Source organism: Chenopodium album, chromosome 7 (genome assembly GCF_948465745.1).
Source record: "Chenopodium album chromosome 7, dcCheAlbu1.1, whole genome shotgun sequence".
NCBI lineage: Eukaryota > Viridiplantae > Streptophyta > Magnoliopsida > Caryophyllales > Amaranthaceae > Chenopodium > Chenopodium album.
The window spans coordinates 68,763,772-68,778,919 of record NC_137840.1 but is presented as its reverse complement, the minus strand read 5'-3'; the positions used below and the strand labels follow the sequence as shown (position 1 = coordinate 68,778,919).

At 29.7% G+C, this 15,148-nt stretch overlaps 1 protein-coding gene across 2 annotated transcripts; it reads right to left on the bottom strand.

Moving 5' to 3' along the window:
- Positions 1-4,462: 4,462 nt before the first annotated feature.
- Positions 4,463-7,709, bottom strand: LOC145638222 (cyclin-D4-1-like). Of its 2 annotated transcripts, none has more exons than XM_081689189.1 (6): positions 6,905-7,709; positions 6,338-6,424; positions 6,132-6,227; positions 5,664-5,865; positions 5,410-5,528; positions 4,463-5,242 (listed from the first exon to the last, which is right to left on the bottom strand). In XM_081689189.1, the coding sequence occupies exons 1-6, from the start codon at positions 7,268-7,270 to the stop codon at positions 5,012-5,014; spliced, it is 1,101 nt and encodes a 366-aa protein (XP_081545315.1). In that variant the 5' UTR covers positions 7,271-7,709; the 3' UTR covers positions 4,463-5,011. The 2 variants fall into 2 exon arrangements, with proteins under 2 accessions (XP_081545315.1, XP_081545314.1); XM_081689188.1 differs by having other exon boundaries at positions 4,465-5,242; positions 6,132-6,230; positions 6,905-7,706.
- Positions 7,710-15,148: the final 7,439 nt, after the last annotated feature.

Below are 15,148 nucleotides of genomic sequence, written 5' to 3'. Positions count from 1 at the left end.
ACCCCTGGCCACCGACCTAGTAACCCCTAACCGACCTAGTAACCCCCGACCTAGTAACCCCTGACCGACGACCTAGTAACCCCTAACCGGACCACCTAGTAACCTCGGATCTAGTAACCCCTTATCCACCACCAACAAAAAACTACCACCAACGAACCACTACCTACCAACCTAAACGCCTTGCCACTAGCCCCTAACCCACAAACAAACCCCGATCCAACCAAACCATTAAAAAAAAAAAATCAAATCAAACAAATACCTTAAAATGTTAACAATGGTTTCGAATATCACTTCAAATATGGTTAAAAAGGCCAAATTCGACCATGAAAATTCTAGATCTAGAGTTTTCATGGCCGAATTTGGCCTTAAAAACTTTGAACTTGTTTTCCGACGACGGAGTCACCAAACCACCACTACCCTCCCAGTGAAACCACTACTTCCGATGAACGAATCACCGACGAACGAACCATGAAGACGATTATTGATGACGATTGCGAAATTTGTGTTACGTTTTCTGAGAAAATGATATGAATGTTCTGGCTTGAAGAAGAAGAAAAGAGGAGAGAGAAAGAGAATAGAGAGGATAGAGGAGAGAGGAGAGAGAAAGAGAATAAAGAGGAGAGAGAAAGAATTTTTAAAAAATAAAAAAAAATTATGGCTGGCCACACCGTGTGGCCAGCCACATATGAAACTTTGTATTATAAGAAACAAAATATGTAGCCGTTTTTGTGTGTGTGTGTGTTTTTTTTTTTTACATACCAGATCAAAGAGACAAAGCCTATTAGACAAAATACTCCTATATACGTATTCAAATAATAAAAAAAATTCCTAAACAATAAAGAAAACGAATTGGTTTCAAAAAAAAAAAAAAAACAGAAAACGAATTAAGACAAGAAAGATAATTTAGAGAAAGAAAAGTATAAAATTGACATGTTGAGTGAGAGACATAAATGTGTAGTGGTTTGATTGTGCCCACATTATAACAGGTTATACTGACATATATTTAAACTTATGGTCCTTTACTCCTCTGCCTTTCTAAGATAATTGTCCTTTTTTATTTTAATTATTTTATATTATTAGTATTATTATTAATTGTTTTTTTACAGTACTGTATACTGCTTTACACATTTTTATATGTGGCTGGTCATACGGTCATCGTGGTTAGTATTAAAGAGGTTATTATATCAGTGTTACAAAAATTACTCAATTAAAATCACAGAGATTACTCGATTAGTGTTATAGGGTTTTTTTTTTTTTTTTTACAAGCGATCACATGTGATGCATACCCAAAAAAAAAAAATAATAATAATAATAAAATTAAAAAAAATATATATATAGATATTTCATATTAGGCAAACTTTATGTTAAAATCCTGGCGCCTTAATTTCCCGCTGGCGCGCACATGAAAGGAAAATGTACGTGTTAGGCATTCACAATTCAAAAAATACATCTGAAATTGTACATCTATCAAGAATCTATTGATTTTGTTAGTACCAACCCCATCTATTTGCACTCATTTCTTAGCTTCTTCTAGGAATGCTTAGTTGTTGATGCTACTTTTGTTCTTACTTATAAAGATATAATTAATTGAAAATTTTAAATTAAAATATATACAGTGAAAAGCTAAGGCATTTGGATCAATAAATGGATCTAAGGTTTAAATTAGTGTAAATATGATCTAATTCATTAATTTAAATTAATTTTAGATTCCTCATGTTTTTCACTTTTGAATTGATTTTTACTAATGAAAAGTCTTAGGACCTGTTCTCATTGACTGAATTCAGCTGAACTGAACTGAACTATTTTATATGAGAAGGAAATTAGGAGCTGAGCTGAACTGAGCTGAATTGAACTGAATTTCAACGTAAGAGAACATACCCTTAATTTAGCTTATTATTCTTGGTCCAATTTGAAATTCTTATGTAATTACTGATTTTCAATTATCAAAAGATCAAAACTAATTTTTACTAATAAATAATGTTGGTTATAATTGATTATTGTTGAATGAAAACTTAATTTTGAACCTTGATGATTATTTAAGTTGAAAAACTCGATCTAATTACAATTTTTTTATTTATTTTGTTAGTAAAAGAGAAAATCTATTGACCTCAATGTCATAATGTGATTTTTTCTCCATTTTCATCAAACTTGCTTAATTAAAGAAAATAGAACTAGATTTTAGTGAATGAATTGAGTAAATATTATCACATCATTTCGATAACATTTAAGAAAAAATACATGAAATTAATTAAAGCATCTTAAAAAGTTATATTCTCTCACTTCCTTCTTTATCCAATGCATAACTTTTGATAACTCAAGACATTTCTATAGACCATTCCATAGTAGATTTTTAAAATAAAGTATGATAAGCTTAATTAAAAAAATATTTAGGAAATTTCCACTAGAAAAATAACACACTAAATTACAAGATGTTATCTATCACCTATTCACCTTAGAGATTTCTTTGGTTATGGTAATTACTACACCTAGGATACCTTTAATACAACTATACATTGACATTAACGTTACTTAATTGTTCAAATGACATAGCATGTTGTAGAGTAGGTTATAAGTTTTCAAAAGCAAGGCATTAATTCTATCATAAAAAAAGTGTTTAGATGGTAAGCTACAATTTAATAATCCTAATTTAGACAAAGTTGATTCAATCTTAATTGGTTAACTTATTAGATAATCTAGCTCAAACCTAAATCATACAAGGAACAAGAAAATTCGATATTGACGTTGAATAAAATTGTTCCGACTCGCTCTAGAAGTTAGTCAATATGCGGAATAACTAATATGATATTGTTTGCTTTTATTGTGGTAAATTAATCAGCGCATAATAGACCCTAATTGAATCTGACTAAATGATCTATAATTAAATCATAGTACAAGTAATTAGAAATCTAATTAAATTACTTTATCTAAATGTTATTTTAAATACGAACATAATCTAACTAAATGATTCATCACAATACATTTAGTCAAAAACTTATTAATTAAAGTTATATACTAAGGGTCTGTTCACATTTACTGAACTGAGCTGAACTGAACTGATTGGAGCTGAACTAAACTGATTGGAACTGAATTGAGCTGAAATGAATATTTTATGAGAGAGGGAAATTAAGAGCTGAACTGAACTGATTGGAGCTGAATTGAACTGAACTGAACTGAAATTAAGTAAATGTGAACAGCCCCTAAGGGTCAGTTCTGATTTGTTGAATTGAGCTTAACTGAACTAAATTGAACTGAACTGATTATAGCTAAATTGAAATGAATTATTTATAAGAAAAAAGTATTAGGAATTGAACTGATTTGAGCTGAACAACACTAAAATGAACTAAAATTAAGCTGAAGAGAATAGACATTAAGTAAAGTTTACTATTCCAACTTTATTGTTTATGAAATATGAAGTATAAACTTATTTAAAACAAGTCAAAATAAATTAAATAGAAAAATATCATCATCAATCAAATCTAAGACGCATAATTAATGGTGAAAGGAGAGCCACATACACCACTAACATGTGTCATGTGTGGTTGGACTTAGTTAGATGACTAACAATAACATTACTATTAGTAATTTACCAAAAAAAAAAAAAAACGTTACTATTAGAGTATTAGTAACATAAGAGTACTTGTACAAATAACATTAAAGAGAGTATGGTTAGTCAGTTTCATGTGGGCTCAACACATATCTTAAAAGGATCAACCGATCAAGCTCTAGTATACAATACCCAAAAAAAACGGGTCAACTAAAGGTGGGTATATAAAGGAAGAGGCGCTCCAACGCCAACTACTCTGCCAATAGTAATATAATAAGGTGTTACATCATCATATTGTATTGCTCTGTATATTGAATTTATTTTTAGCTGATTGACTCATAAAAGGTTTCAAATCAGCGGAGAAGAAAAATGTACTCGTATAATCGTTACAAATAATATGAAACAGAAGTATGTAAGAACTAGTGATGCGGTGATTTAAAATCTCTCATAAATTAATTTTGTTCAATTTAAAATATCTGCTTACGACTAGGCCTGTTCTGATGTATTGAAAGTAAGTGAGCTGAATTGATTGGGGCTGAAGTGAACTGAATTGATTGAGACTGAATTAAGAGAAAAAAATTAGGAACTGAACTGAATAGAGCTGAGAGCCTGTTCTCTTCAACTCAATTTCAGCTCAGTTCAATTCAGCTCCAATCAGTTCAGTTTAGTTCGGCTCAGTAAATCAAAACAGGTCCTGAGTGGAGCAAAGCTGAATTAAACTGAAATTAAGCTGAACAAAACAGGCCCTAAATACGGAGTAATAAGTAATGGTGGTAGAATAGTTCATCTTATCCGCTCATACTAAGCAAATACGGGTATATACTTCGTATGTGATGATGTATTTTATTATATTCGTATAAATTGCATTCTCAAAGTATATTATCACCAATGAAAGGCTGATTGAATCCAAAATAAAATTAAACCCCCCAAAACAAGTCATGAATAAAACCATACTCCAGACACACAGTCAAACAAAGGCCTGCCTGACACTATTCTCGCATAAAGCAGGTAGAAATTTCAGTCCCACTGACATACTACCATCACATTTTTATTTTATTTTTTTATATATCATAAATTCATAATTGTCCATATTACAAAAAATATTTATTTTAATTAATCATAAAGTTATTCTTTTACCATAACTGTTTTTTGTCCCATATCTTTCCATGCTTTTTTTTTTTTTCTTTTTTTTTGGGGTTCAATTTAAGTACGAATTTTGGGTCGGACCATTGATAGGGTAACAAAACAACAATCCATATCCAAAATTATTTATATGTTTTTTGTTCAAAATTTTTATTAAAACTCACTTATACTAAAACTTTCCCAAACAATTTCTCCTCCCTCTTTTTTTGTCTATTTTCTTTGTACTAAATGTATTATCATAAACACACCCAAAAAAAAAAAAAAAAAAAAAATTAAAAAAAACTTTTTTTTTTTTTTTTCAATTTTTTCATCTAAAAGTTGTAATTAAGATGTCCTGTCTAGCTTCCTTCTCTTGGGTGGTGGAGCTGAAGCAGGGCTACTATGAGCAGAATTAGCACAAGATCCAGCAGATGTTGATGCATCATCACTCTTATAGCTTAAGCATGTTGAAGCATCAAGCACCCCTATTGGACTTTGTGGCACTGATGTTGCACCATTTGATCTATTGTTCATTCTCATTTCTTGCATCATTTCAACACACTTCATTAATCTCTCCTGCAAACATTGATCAAACACCAGAGATCGAGTCAATTTCATTTTCCGTAGTAGGTCTTGTATACAATGTGTGTGTAAACATGTTTGGTTATCGATGAGATTGTGATCTTGGGTGACTAAACATGTTGTATACGAGTATTCAGCTTTTGTTAGAGGGGTAGCTTTACCTGATCAGTAAGAAAAGAGAATGCTTTATCAGTGCATTCAACAATTTGGTTTTGCTGTGTTACAGAAATTGCCACTGCTGCTGCAATTTCTGAAGGTCTGAATTCCATCAAGTCAATTCCTGCATTCAATTCTCTCAACCAATCAATAAACCAAACCAAACCCACTTCATCTTTTTTTTTTTACTATTTCACCAACTAAAGATTGAAAATTAAAAATAAATTTTAAAAATTTAAGGATGGAAAATTAATTATACCTTTGATTGTGCTTAGGATGAGTTGGATGGCTTGAAAAATTAGACTTTTTGGTGGCATTTTATCTCCACTCAATTTATATAGAAAATAGTCTATGAATGAAAATGGTGTCACTGATTGCATTCTCCACTTCAAAGTGCTCAACACTAAAAGTTCCATTCTTTGGATTGTTTTTGCTTCAAATACAAACTTGCTATCACAAACCTGCACATTATTATTACCAATCCATATGAGTATCCAAAAGTCATCACAATCAAGTCCTTTACTAATCACAACGCGCACTACGTCTGTCCCGATTTAGTTGTCACATTATCAATTCGTGTTATCGCTAGGAGCCTAGGATCAGATCATATCAATGTGACTATTAATTCCGGATGCATTATAGTTCCAATTACACTATCAACGTGACAATTAATATCGGGCAGAGGGAGTAATGTCATAGATTAATAACAAGAGTATGTATGACTCACTTGTAAATCTAAGATGAGGGGAACATCAGTTTCATCCACTTTGGCAGCTAGAGATAAACAAGCAACCCCAATTAATTGCATCATCCAAGCTTTGCCCTTCTTCAATACCAAAAAAAAACATCAAATTGATTAGCAATTGAAATGACATTAATTAGATTTGATTAGTAAATTAGTAACTAAACTTTGATGATTAAATAGATGCTTACAGGTAATTCATAAGCTGAAAGGAAGCGATCCAAATAGTTTACAGACAGATAAACACAAAGTGGCCCAAAATTGTAATGGGATTGAACCTGTTAAATCAACATAATAATGTGATTAGTACTTTAATTAATGAGGATAATCCGATATTAAAGATAATCAATGTATAATAAATCAAATAATGGCAAAAAACATGACAATGTGGTTCATCATTTGCAAAAGAACATTACTTACCATGGAAGGTAAGAAATGCCAAACATGCTTAGCATAAAGTTGTACCAAAAAATAAAAACAAGATTTTTATTAAAAAGTTGTAATTAATCAAACTTATTATTAGTCCCACTAATTATTTTTACAAACCCCACCAAAAAAAAAAATCAAACGGAAAAGATGTAAGAAACCAATTTCTCCACCGATTTTATTTTTATTAAAAGAAAAGAGAAAAAGATAACCAATCAGAAAACAAGATGAAACGGTTTGATAATGAAATGTTGGGAAACTAAAAAAAATTAGAAGAAAAAAGCACTGGAAAAAAATAGAATAAATAAAAAAGAAAAAGGAAAAATACCCACCTTATGAATCCAATCAATAACCAGATTTCTAGCACTCAAATCCAAATCCCCATTTCTTAATTTCTTCAAATAATCAAGACCCAGAAAATGTTGTCTTTCATTTTCAAGCAATGAAGCCAAACATTCATGATTTGCCACAAAAAACCCAGAATATAAAGCTTCAAAGTTGTGTTCTTGATTATGATTATTGTTATTATAATAATAATTAATGTTAATATTATCAAAGTTTCGTAGATTCCCATGTTGTTGATGCAAGTTAGAAATCTGAAAAACATCATCGTCAACAACTCCAAAATAATTATCATCAACTTCATCAAAAATGCTTGAGTTATCCTCTGCACACAAAAGATCAAAACTTGGTGCCATTTTCTTCAACTCTTGCTCTGTTTCTTGCAACTTTCTCTCTCTAAAAAAACTCAACTCTTTCTCTCTCTAGAAAAAACACAAAAAACTTCAAAGAATGGATTTTTTCTGCATCTACTGAAGATAAATTAACCAACTTTTTTTTCTGGGTAGTTTTGATTGATAGATTAAAAAGAACAGATTTTTGATTGAACAATAAAATTAAAAAAATGAAAAAATGGAAGATTTTTGGAGAAAAAAATAAAAATAAAAAAGCAAAATTTATATTACAGAGAAAAAAAAGAAGGATGTCTGAAATGGGTTTTGGGTAGAAGAGACTGCTGTGGTGTGAAGAGTGGGGGGGTTTTGTAGGAGGGGAAATGGCTCTAGGGTACTGTGTACTTTAGAGAGAGAAAGAGAGAGTTTTTAGAGAGAGAATGAGGAAGATGTGTATAAATATTTTGGTTGTATCATAAAAATATGGGGTGATTACACGTACTCTACTTGTGTTGTATGAGTGGAGAGTGTATTGTCTAGAGATGGTATACTATCATTTAATTTTAATTTTATATATAAAAAAAAATTAATATACTACATACTTCATTACTTCTTCCGTTTTTTTTTTTTTTTTTTTAATTCGTTGAGAGTTACGGAGTAAAACTAAATATGTTAAACGTGTCAATTGAGTCTAAGTTGGCCGGTCAATGTAATTACCTGTGATAGTAGTGTTTTAACTTTTTACGAGCTTAGCATTGGTCAAGGAAAACCCTTAGCGGTTGTTGGTTAATTTGGTCAACTTAGCAATTTCTACAAGGTCTAACATTAAGTCTGTAACGATTGTTAGTTCATGATTATAATGTATATAATGTTTTTATATTTGTTTGTAGGAAAAATATATTGAAAATCAATAAAGGTTGAAAGTTAGAATTAAACATGTCAGTTAAGTCTGAGTTGGCCAGTCAATGTAATTACTCCAGCTAAATACGTTTTAACTTTTCACAACCTTAGCATTGGTAAAGGCGAGTATTTGGTTTTGCCGGGTCAAATTTGTTCAACTTATCAATTGCTAATAAGTCCACAATAATTCAGTAACGATTATTTGATAATACAATAAGATACCACATATCCTATAATATCTCTCATTTCATAATACAATGTACTATATTTTTATACTCCGTATTTGTTTGTAGAAAAAATACCGTTAAATATGTGTGACATTTAGGAGATAATTTGTCAAATTTGTAAGAGAATATCTCAAAATCTTATTTGCATTATTTTATTTTCAAGGGTACGTATAGTGCAAATACACTATCTTCTCGTGTATATTGTATGACTTTTCTTTATTTGTAATGTATTTTGTGGTCAAAAAAAGTAATGTATTTATGGGGTGTATTAAGAATAAAATTATCATAAAATTGGTAAATTTATATTTCCCGAAACTAATAGATCAACAGTATCATTGAATTGAGACTCAAAACTCAATGCACACGTTTAATCCAATAACCGAATCGGTGCATATATCATTTCTCAAGGATTTCAATTATACAATATCATATCGTCAAAATAAATATCTCAAGAGTCAAGATAAGCAAACATAGCATCGTTTCGATTGTTGATCTCATCAATCTTGTCCCTATCTTATTTTGACATCCTATATATACTTGATTTGCAACTAACAAAAGAAATTAGTTTAATTTGTAATTAGCTTTACTTAATTAATTAAAAGAAAATGTAAATCCGTTTATGTTACAAAAGCAACATATTTGAACATTAAACAAGTCCAAGCGCGCAACATTAATCAATAACTTAACTTTGCAAGAGATATATTTCGATCATCTCTATTATTGAATGCAAGTGATTACTTTGAAGGAAAAAACCTACATATACGATCAAACCATGTTGTACTGTGTGCATCAAATGCATATAATAGGTTGCCCCAACTTAACTAGATACGTGTTATAAGAAAGTAAGAATAATGCTTATTTATTATTTATCATTGTCAATGTGATTTTTCTTACGCATATCATTTTATAAATCTTTATTTAGAAAGCATACATCAATTGTTATGATTAACTTTATGCACATCACATACCACCATTTTGGTAGTCACTGCACAATTATCGTTGTATTGGACCTATAGCCCTATAGGTACTATCACAAATTCACAAGTGAATGAAACACAAAATGGACACAATGTGAACTATTAGTTTCAATTCTCGTGGTGTAAAGGGACTCACAAAAAATAGTAACGTTGATAGGATACACCAATGAGTCTCGATGATTACCACTCAACCCATTCAACTATGTTCCTCTCAACTTAAACACGTTTATGCTGTTTATATATATTTACTTCATATAACAACTAAGGTGCGTGTTTATATACACTATACATTCTATCACATTATATACTTTTGTTACACAATCTTATCTGATTTTGTATGTAATTTTGTGAAACTGTCTTTAAACCATATTACAATTTTAACATCATTAAAAATAACTATTAGATGCAAATTATTTGTTTCATGACATCGTTCAAATACAGTTACAAAAAAAGTGATTGATTGATAATCTAATAATAAAAACAATATGAAAGTGGAGTATAGATCATTGGAACGTGTCACTTGTTAACATTTTGAAGTTGATAAATTAACAAGGCCAACTCTTTCAAGTTCCCACTCAATTGTCTTATTACATTACAAGAAAGGGGTCACAAATTTACATACTATGCTATATTAATATATTATTGCTATACTATACTAGCAATACGATTTACTAGGGAGTTTGTATCTAATTATTTAATTAGAGTTAATTAATTAAGTAATCTTAAAATCACTGCGGTAAAATCTAATTAATAAAACTTAGGAAGAGTAAAAAAGTTGCATTGGGCACCTTATACTAGACAAAACAGGGTCATCATTATACTAAGCAAGCTTACAACATGGAATTTAGCGGTCCAAGATGCTTATGTTAAAATGTAATACTACTAATTTTCAGTCAAATTAGAACCCTGTTACCTTGCTTAAAGCTGCATTATTAAATAATTAATTTACGTTGTTAATTTAATTTTCTTTTGGAGTGTTGCTAACATCAAGTTGTAACTAGTGTACGTCTAAGCATGCTTATGTTGTAAACAAGAATTACTTTGTCTACATTTATATAAAGGAACCAATCATATGGTATTAGTGACGATTAATTAGGGATAAATGATCATTAATTAATTGCATGACAAACAAGGTTATTTAGTTAATTATATGGTTAGATTTTCAATCGTGGGGATAACTTAGAAAAAGTTCAATTAAATTGAGGTAGGTTTAAGAGGGGGAAAAAAGAAAGTAAAAAAGTGATTGTTTATTGGTTAAATAAATAAGAAATTATAGATTTTTTTTTTTTTTTTTTTTTTTTTTTTTTTTTTTTTTTTTTGGGGTGTCAAAGTAGGTAATATCATACTTCTTCATTGCATTTGTTATAATAATGATGTTTAAATCTAGAATTTAATGGAAAAATTGTATTAGAACAATGATTTAAACTATGTAATTATATTCTCATCAATATGATTATTGCTAGCATTGACTTAGATAGTACCAATTATAAGAGCATCCTAGAAATTACTCCAAAAGTTTTTGTGATAAAAATAATTTAATCCGTTGAAAATAATAATTTATAAGCGATTAAGTATAACTGATAGAGAGATCAATGTTGATGTATTAGTTTCGAACTATGTTGAAATTATGAAAATTATGTCAAAGTGATCAAAATTGTTGGGAGTTTTAGTGATTTTACATATGTTTTGTCACGAGTCATCACCAAATTAGCAATTGGAGAATGAAGTGGAGGTTGTGATTATGCACAAAATCCATTAAATATCATTCATTCTAAGATAACTAATTCTAAAATTATCCAATAATTTTGATATATAAGCCTCAATGAATCCTATGAAATATATGATGTAATGACGATAATAGTAGCTCACGGAGAATTGTTGTTTCTCTTAATTAAATTTGTTTAGCTAGACAATTATAGCATAAATTAAACTTAGTACTATAATATGAGATCCTAATGAGCTCTGTTATCAAACAGTAAACAACAAGTAGCTAGGTTACAAATATCTTACAGGCTTACACATTTTACTTGATTTTTATTTTTTACTCAAATAGAATTATTTTTACTAATTAAAACTATATTATACTGTTAGCAGCTTTCTTTTACTTATTATTGAAACCATTTTGACTAGCTCATAATATAGTTTGTTATTTGTTACATGATGATACAGTATTTTCACATATATATTTCTGGTTTTTGTATTGGTTTTAAGTAAATTTTTATTGATTACAATTAAATAAATTTATTCTATACTTATTATATTTATAAGAATTGATTTGTGTTAATTAAAACTTATTTATATCATGTTGAACCTTCTTTTAGTAAGCTAAGGTGATCGGACAAATTACGGACAAAATATAATAAGCAGTGATCATACAAGGTTTACCGATCCTACCATATACTACGTACCATGATATGGCTTATTCCTATTTAATTTTATTCTTCTCAACCCTCTCCCATACAAATACTAAAACGGAATGTTAAATTATTACAAAGACCATCCAAATTAAGTTGATAATTGAGTTAGTTCCTTCCCCCTCTTGACAATTATATATCCACTTTAAATCTAACTATCTCAATACCCCCGTCCTATATTGCCCCTCACTGTTTTGCCTAATTTTCCCGTTTCCTTTTATGGTGTTCCAAAATAAGTTAATGGAAATTGAATTCACAAACACATAAGGGGACAATCAAGTGAGTACTAGATTCACGACCCTCTTTACTACCGATGAATCCTCATGTTTGTGAAATCACATTTCATCCATTCATTTCTACTCAAATACATAATGATCACTAGATACATAACGAGTATTAATGTACTTATCCTCTCAAACAAGATTTTTGCTGCATATACATCAATATATGTCTAGTAGGAATTACCTTGAACTAAAGGAATAACATTATTGTTACCTTGTTCAACCTCAAGGGTTTCCTCAACTCTCAACCCCCCACTACACAATTATACATGTATATATGATTATATGGTGGTCCAAGAAAGAATATATGTTCGACCTTAATTAGTATAAAATGGAATTTTACTATTTGCCATCACCTTGCATGAACATATGAACGACCTTTTTACATTGAAAATAAGAACATACATTACGTGTTTTAAAGCTGTAAAAGCTTACTCAACATCAATATTCATGATAAATTATATGCTTTCAAGCAACCTTACACAGTTGGCCTAGTAAAGATCCATATTCATCGTACTCATACTTTAGTATGTACGTGAAACATCGTACGTCGTATGTATAGTATCAAAACATATACCTCGTATTTATTGTAATATTCCTTGTTAATCTAATTAGCGTGAATAAATATGTCTAACTAAAAGAATATCCTGTATTCCTGTAAGATGCCTTTCACTACTTAAACATTAGACGGAGTATAATTGTTATTAAAAATTCGATCTTGTATTTGTGAATCAGATTCTTGACCAGTTGTGAGCAGGAAAGAGGTACGAGTAAGATAATTTCTATTTCCAATTAGGTTATGATCGATGTAAACAAGCCAAGTCTTAGGGCTTCTCTTCTACTTAATTTCAATTCAGTTCACTTCATTCCAGTTCCTAATTACCTTCTGTTATAAACAATTCATTTCATTTCAACTTAATTCAATAAATTATAACATACTCTTATTTGATAGAGCAGTAAACATTATTAAGGTAATTAGGCCCTGTTCTCATCAGATTATTTTCAGTTCAATTCAGTTCAGCTCCTAATTTCCTTCTCGCATAAAATATTCATTTCGGTTCAGTTTAGCTCATAATTTGTTTCTCTCATAAAATATTCATTTCAGTTCAGCTCTAATAAGTTTAGTTCAGCTCATTTCAATCAATGAGAATAGGTCCTTACTCGTATACTCGTTATGTTATACGAGTAATATACGACTCCGAATTTAGATAGTATAAGAGCAAAATGCATGCCAGTAAGGTTTACAAACAAATTTGTGTGTGGTCTAAGTCAAGACTTGAAATCAAATGATGAGATAAGAAAAATCTGAAAATACAGTAACTAGAATCGATTTTTTGCATGAAAAAGAGAGGATTCTGTACCTCCTTATTTGACAAAGAGAATCACAAAGGAGAGGAGTGCACTTTTAACTTTTCAAGCTTTTGGGGGTGCCTCTTTTCAGTCTTTTTGTTTAATTCATTTTTATATTTTAAATATCCAAAGTACAAAATTTTCTTCTCTAATTTTCAGTAAAACTTGATTCGATGATGATAGTTTTGATTATGAAGCTTATATGTGTGAAATACCACAGTTCCATCGATACCATGCATTTCAATTCTTTTAGTAGTTCATTGTACAAAATGAAATACCGTTGTCTCTTTTACTTGATCTAATTTTGAGATAGAATGAACACAACAAACACTACTTCTCACCCCGGCCTCATACATTCGATTACTCTCACGTACTGTCCACGATCAATGTATGATTTTTTTTTGAAAATCTTCTTCCTAGTTAGGATTGAGTATTACGGAGTACCTAAAAGGCTAAAATTCGTAATTAAGTAAACTTATTCTCCGTAATAAAAAGGTTAATTATATATATTTTTTTGGATCAAACATTATTTGCATATGTTCATAACTCAACCTATAATAGTCCAATTTAAGAGATTATTATTGCAAAAGAAACAATGCAAGTAAAATTGTCAACTACAGTAAAACATAATCATATTGTATACAACTTTTTGTAGTCTTGATTATGCATGGACCAACAAGTTCATCAGCATAAATAGTAATTGTTTGAACTTTCTTCTCATCTTCGATCATTTTTTTTTTTTGGAATCTGCGATCTATTGTAGCAAACAGCAATACTCATGCATATCATATTACTTCTTAGTGTATATATTTTGTATTCAATTATTTAATAGGGAGTTTACTTACTTAATTACATCGTAGAAAACAAAAATTAGTCGAATTTTTTTCTAATTATGGAATATGCTGGTATATTTCTGACCATCCAGTCTTTTTTTTTTTGGTTACATACTGCTTACTTACAGTATATATCACATTTTATATTCTAGATTAGTTTATTACTCTAATGTAATAGCGTTATTAGCTCGGGTTTATCAATTTAATTAAGGTAATCACGCAAGATATATGTATATACCTAGTTAGCTTGCACGTCCTCACATTTTCAATTATATAGTAGATCTTATTTATTTCTACCTTAAATTTAGTATTTTGACATAAAATTGTAGATTTCGAAGTCTCATCTTCTTGTAGTACCAATTATCAATCATTTTTTAAACCTGAAAATTTGTGTTTTAGCTCATTAATTTTGTCTTAAGAAGCAAGCATAAGTGTGCTTAAGGAACCTCAGAGAATCTGAGAGGGATGTCAAGAAATTAATAGTCAATTTCTAGTGTTTATCAACGACAATTACATCGTAAAACATGACTAATAAGGCAAGAATCATACTAGCTACCAATCTTAATTATATTACATAGATTTTGCTAATGAAAGATCCAAATTAAATTAATTATGCACGTATATATAGAATTATAGGTGATACTTCTACTATATACTAGTACGTCCAATGCTACGAAGTATAATTTTAATATTTTTATACTACTAGTTATCGTATCTATGCTATGTATGGCAGCTATGCTAAAGGTCTTTTTCATACATTCATTGTACATTATAACATTAATTATTGGTATTTGTTATCATTTGTATTTTAAAATAATAAAAGCTACTCCAATAAAAATTGTAAATTGCCAATTAATTATATATAAGGTAAAGACATAGATCTATCCAAGATTTAGACGATGAATTAAAGAGGCGTGTATGTC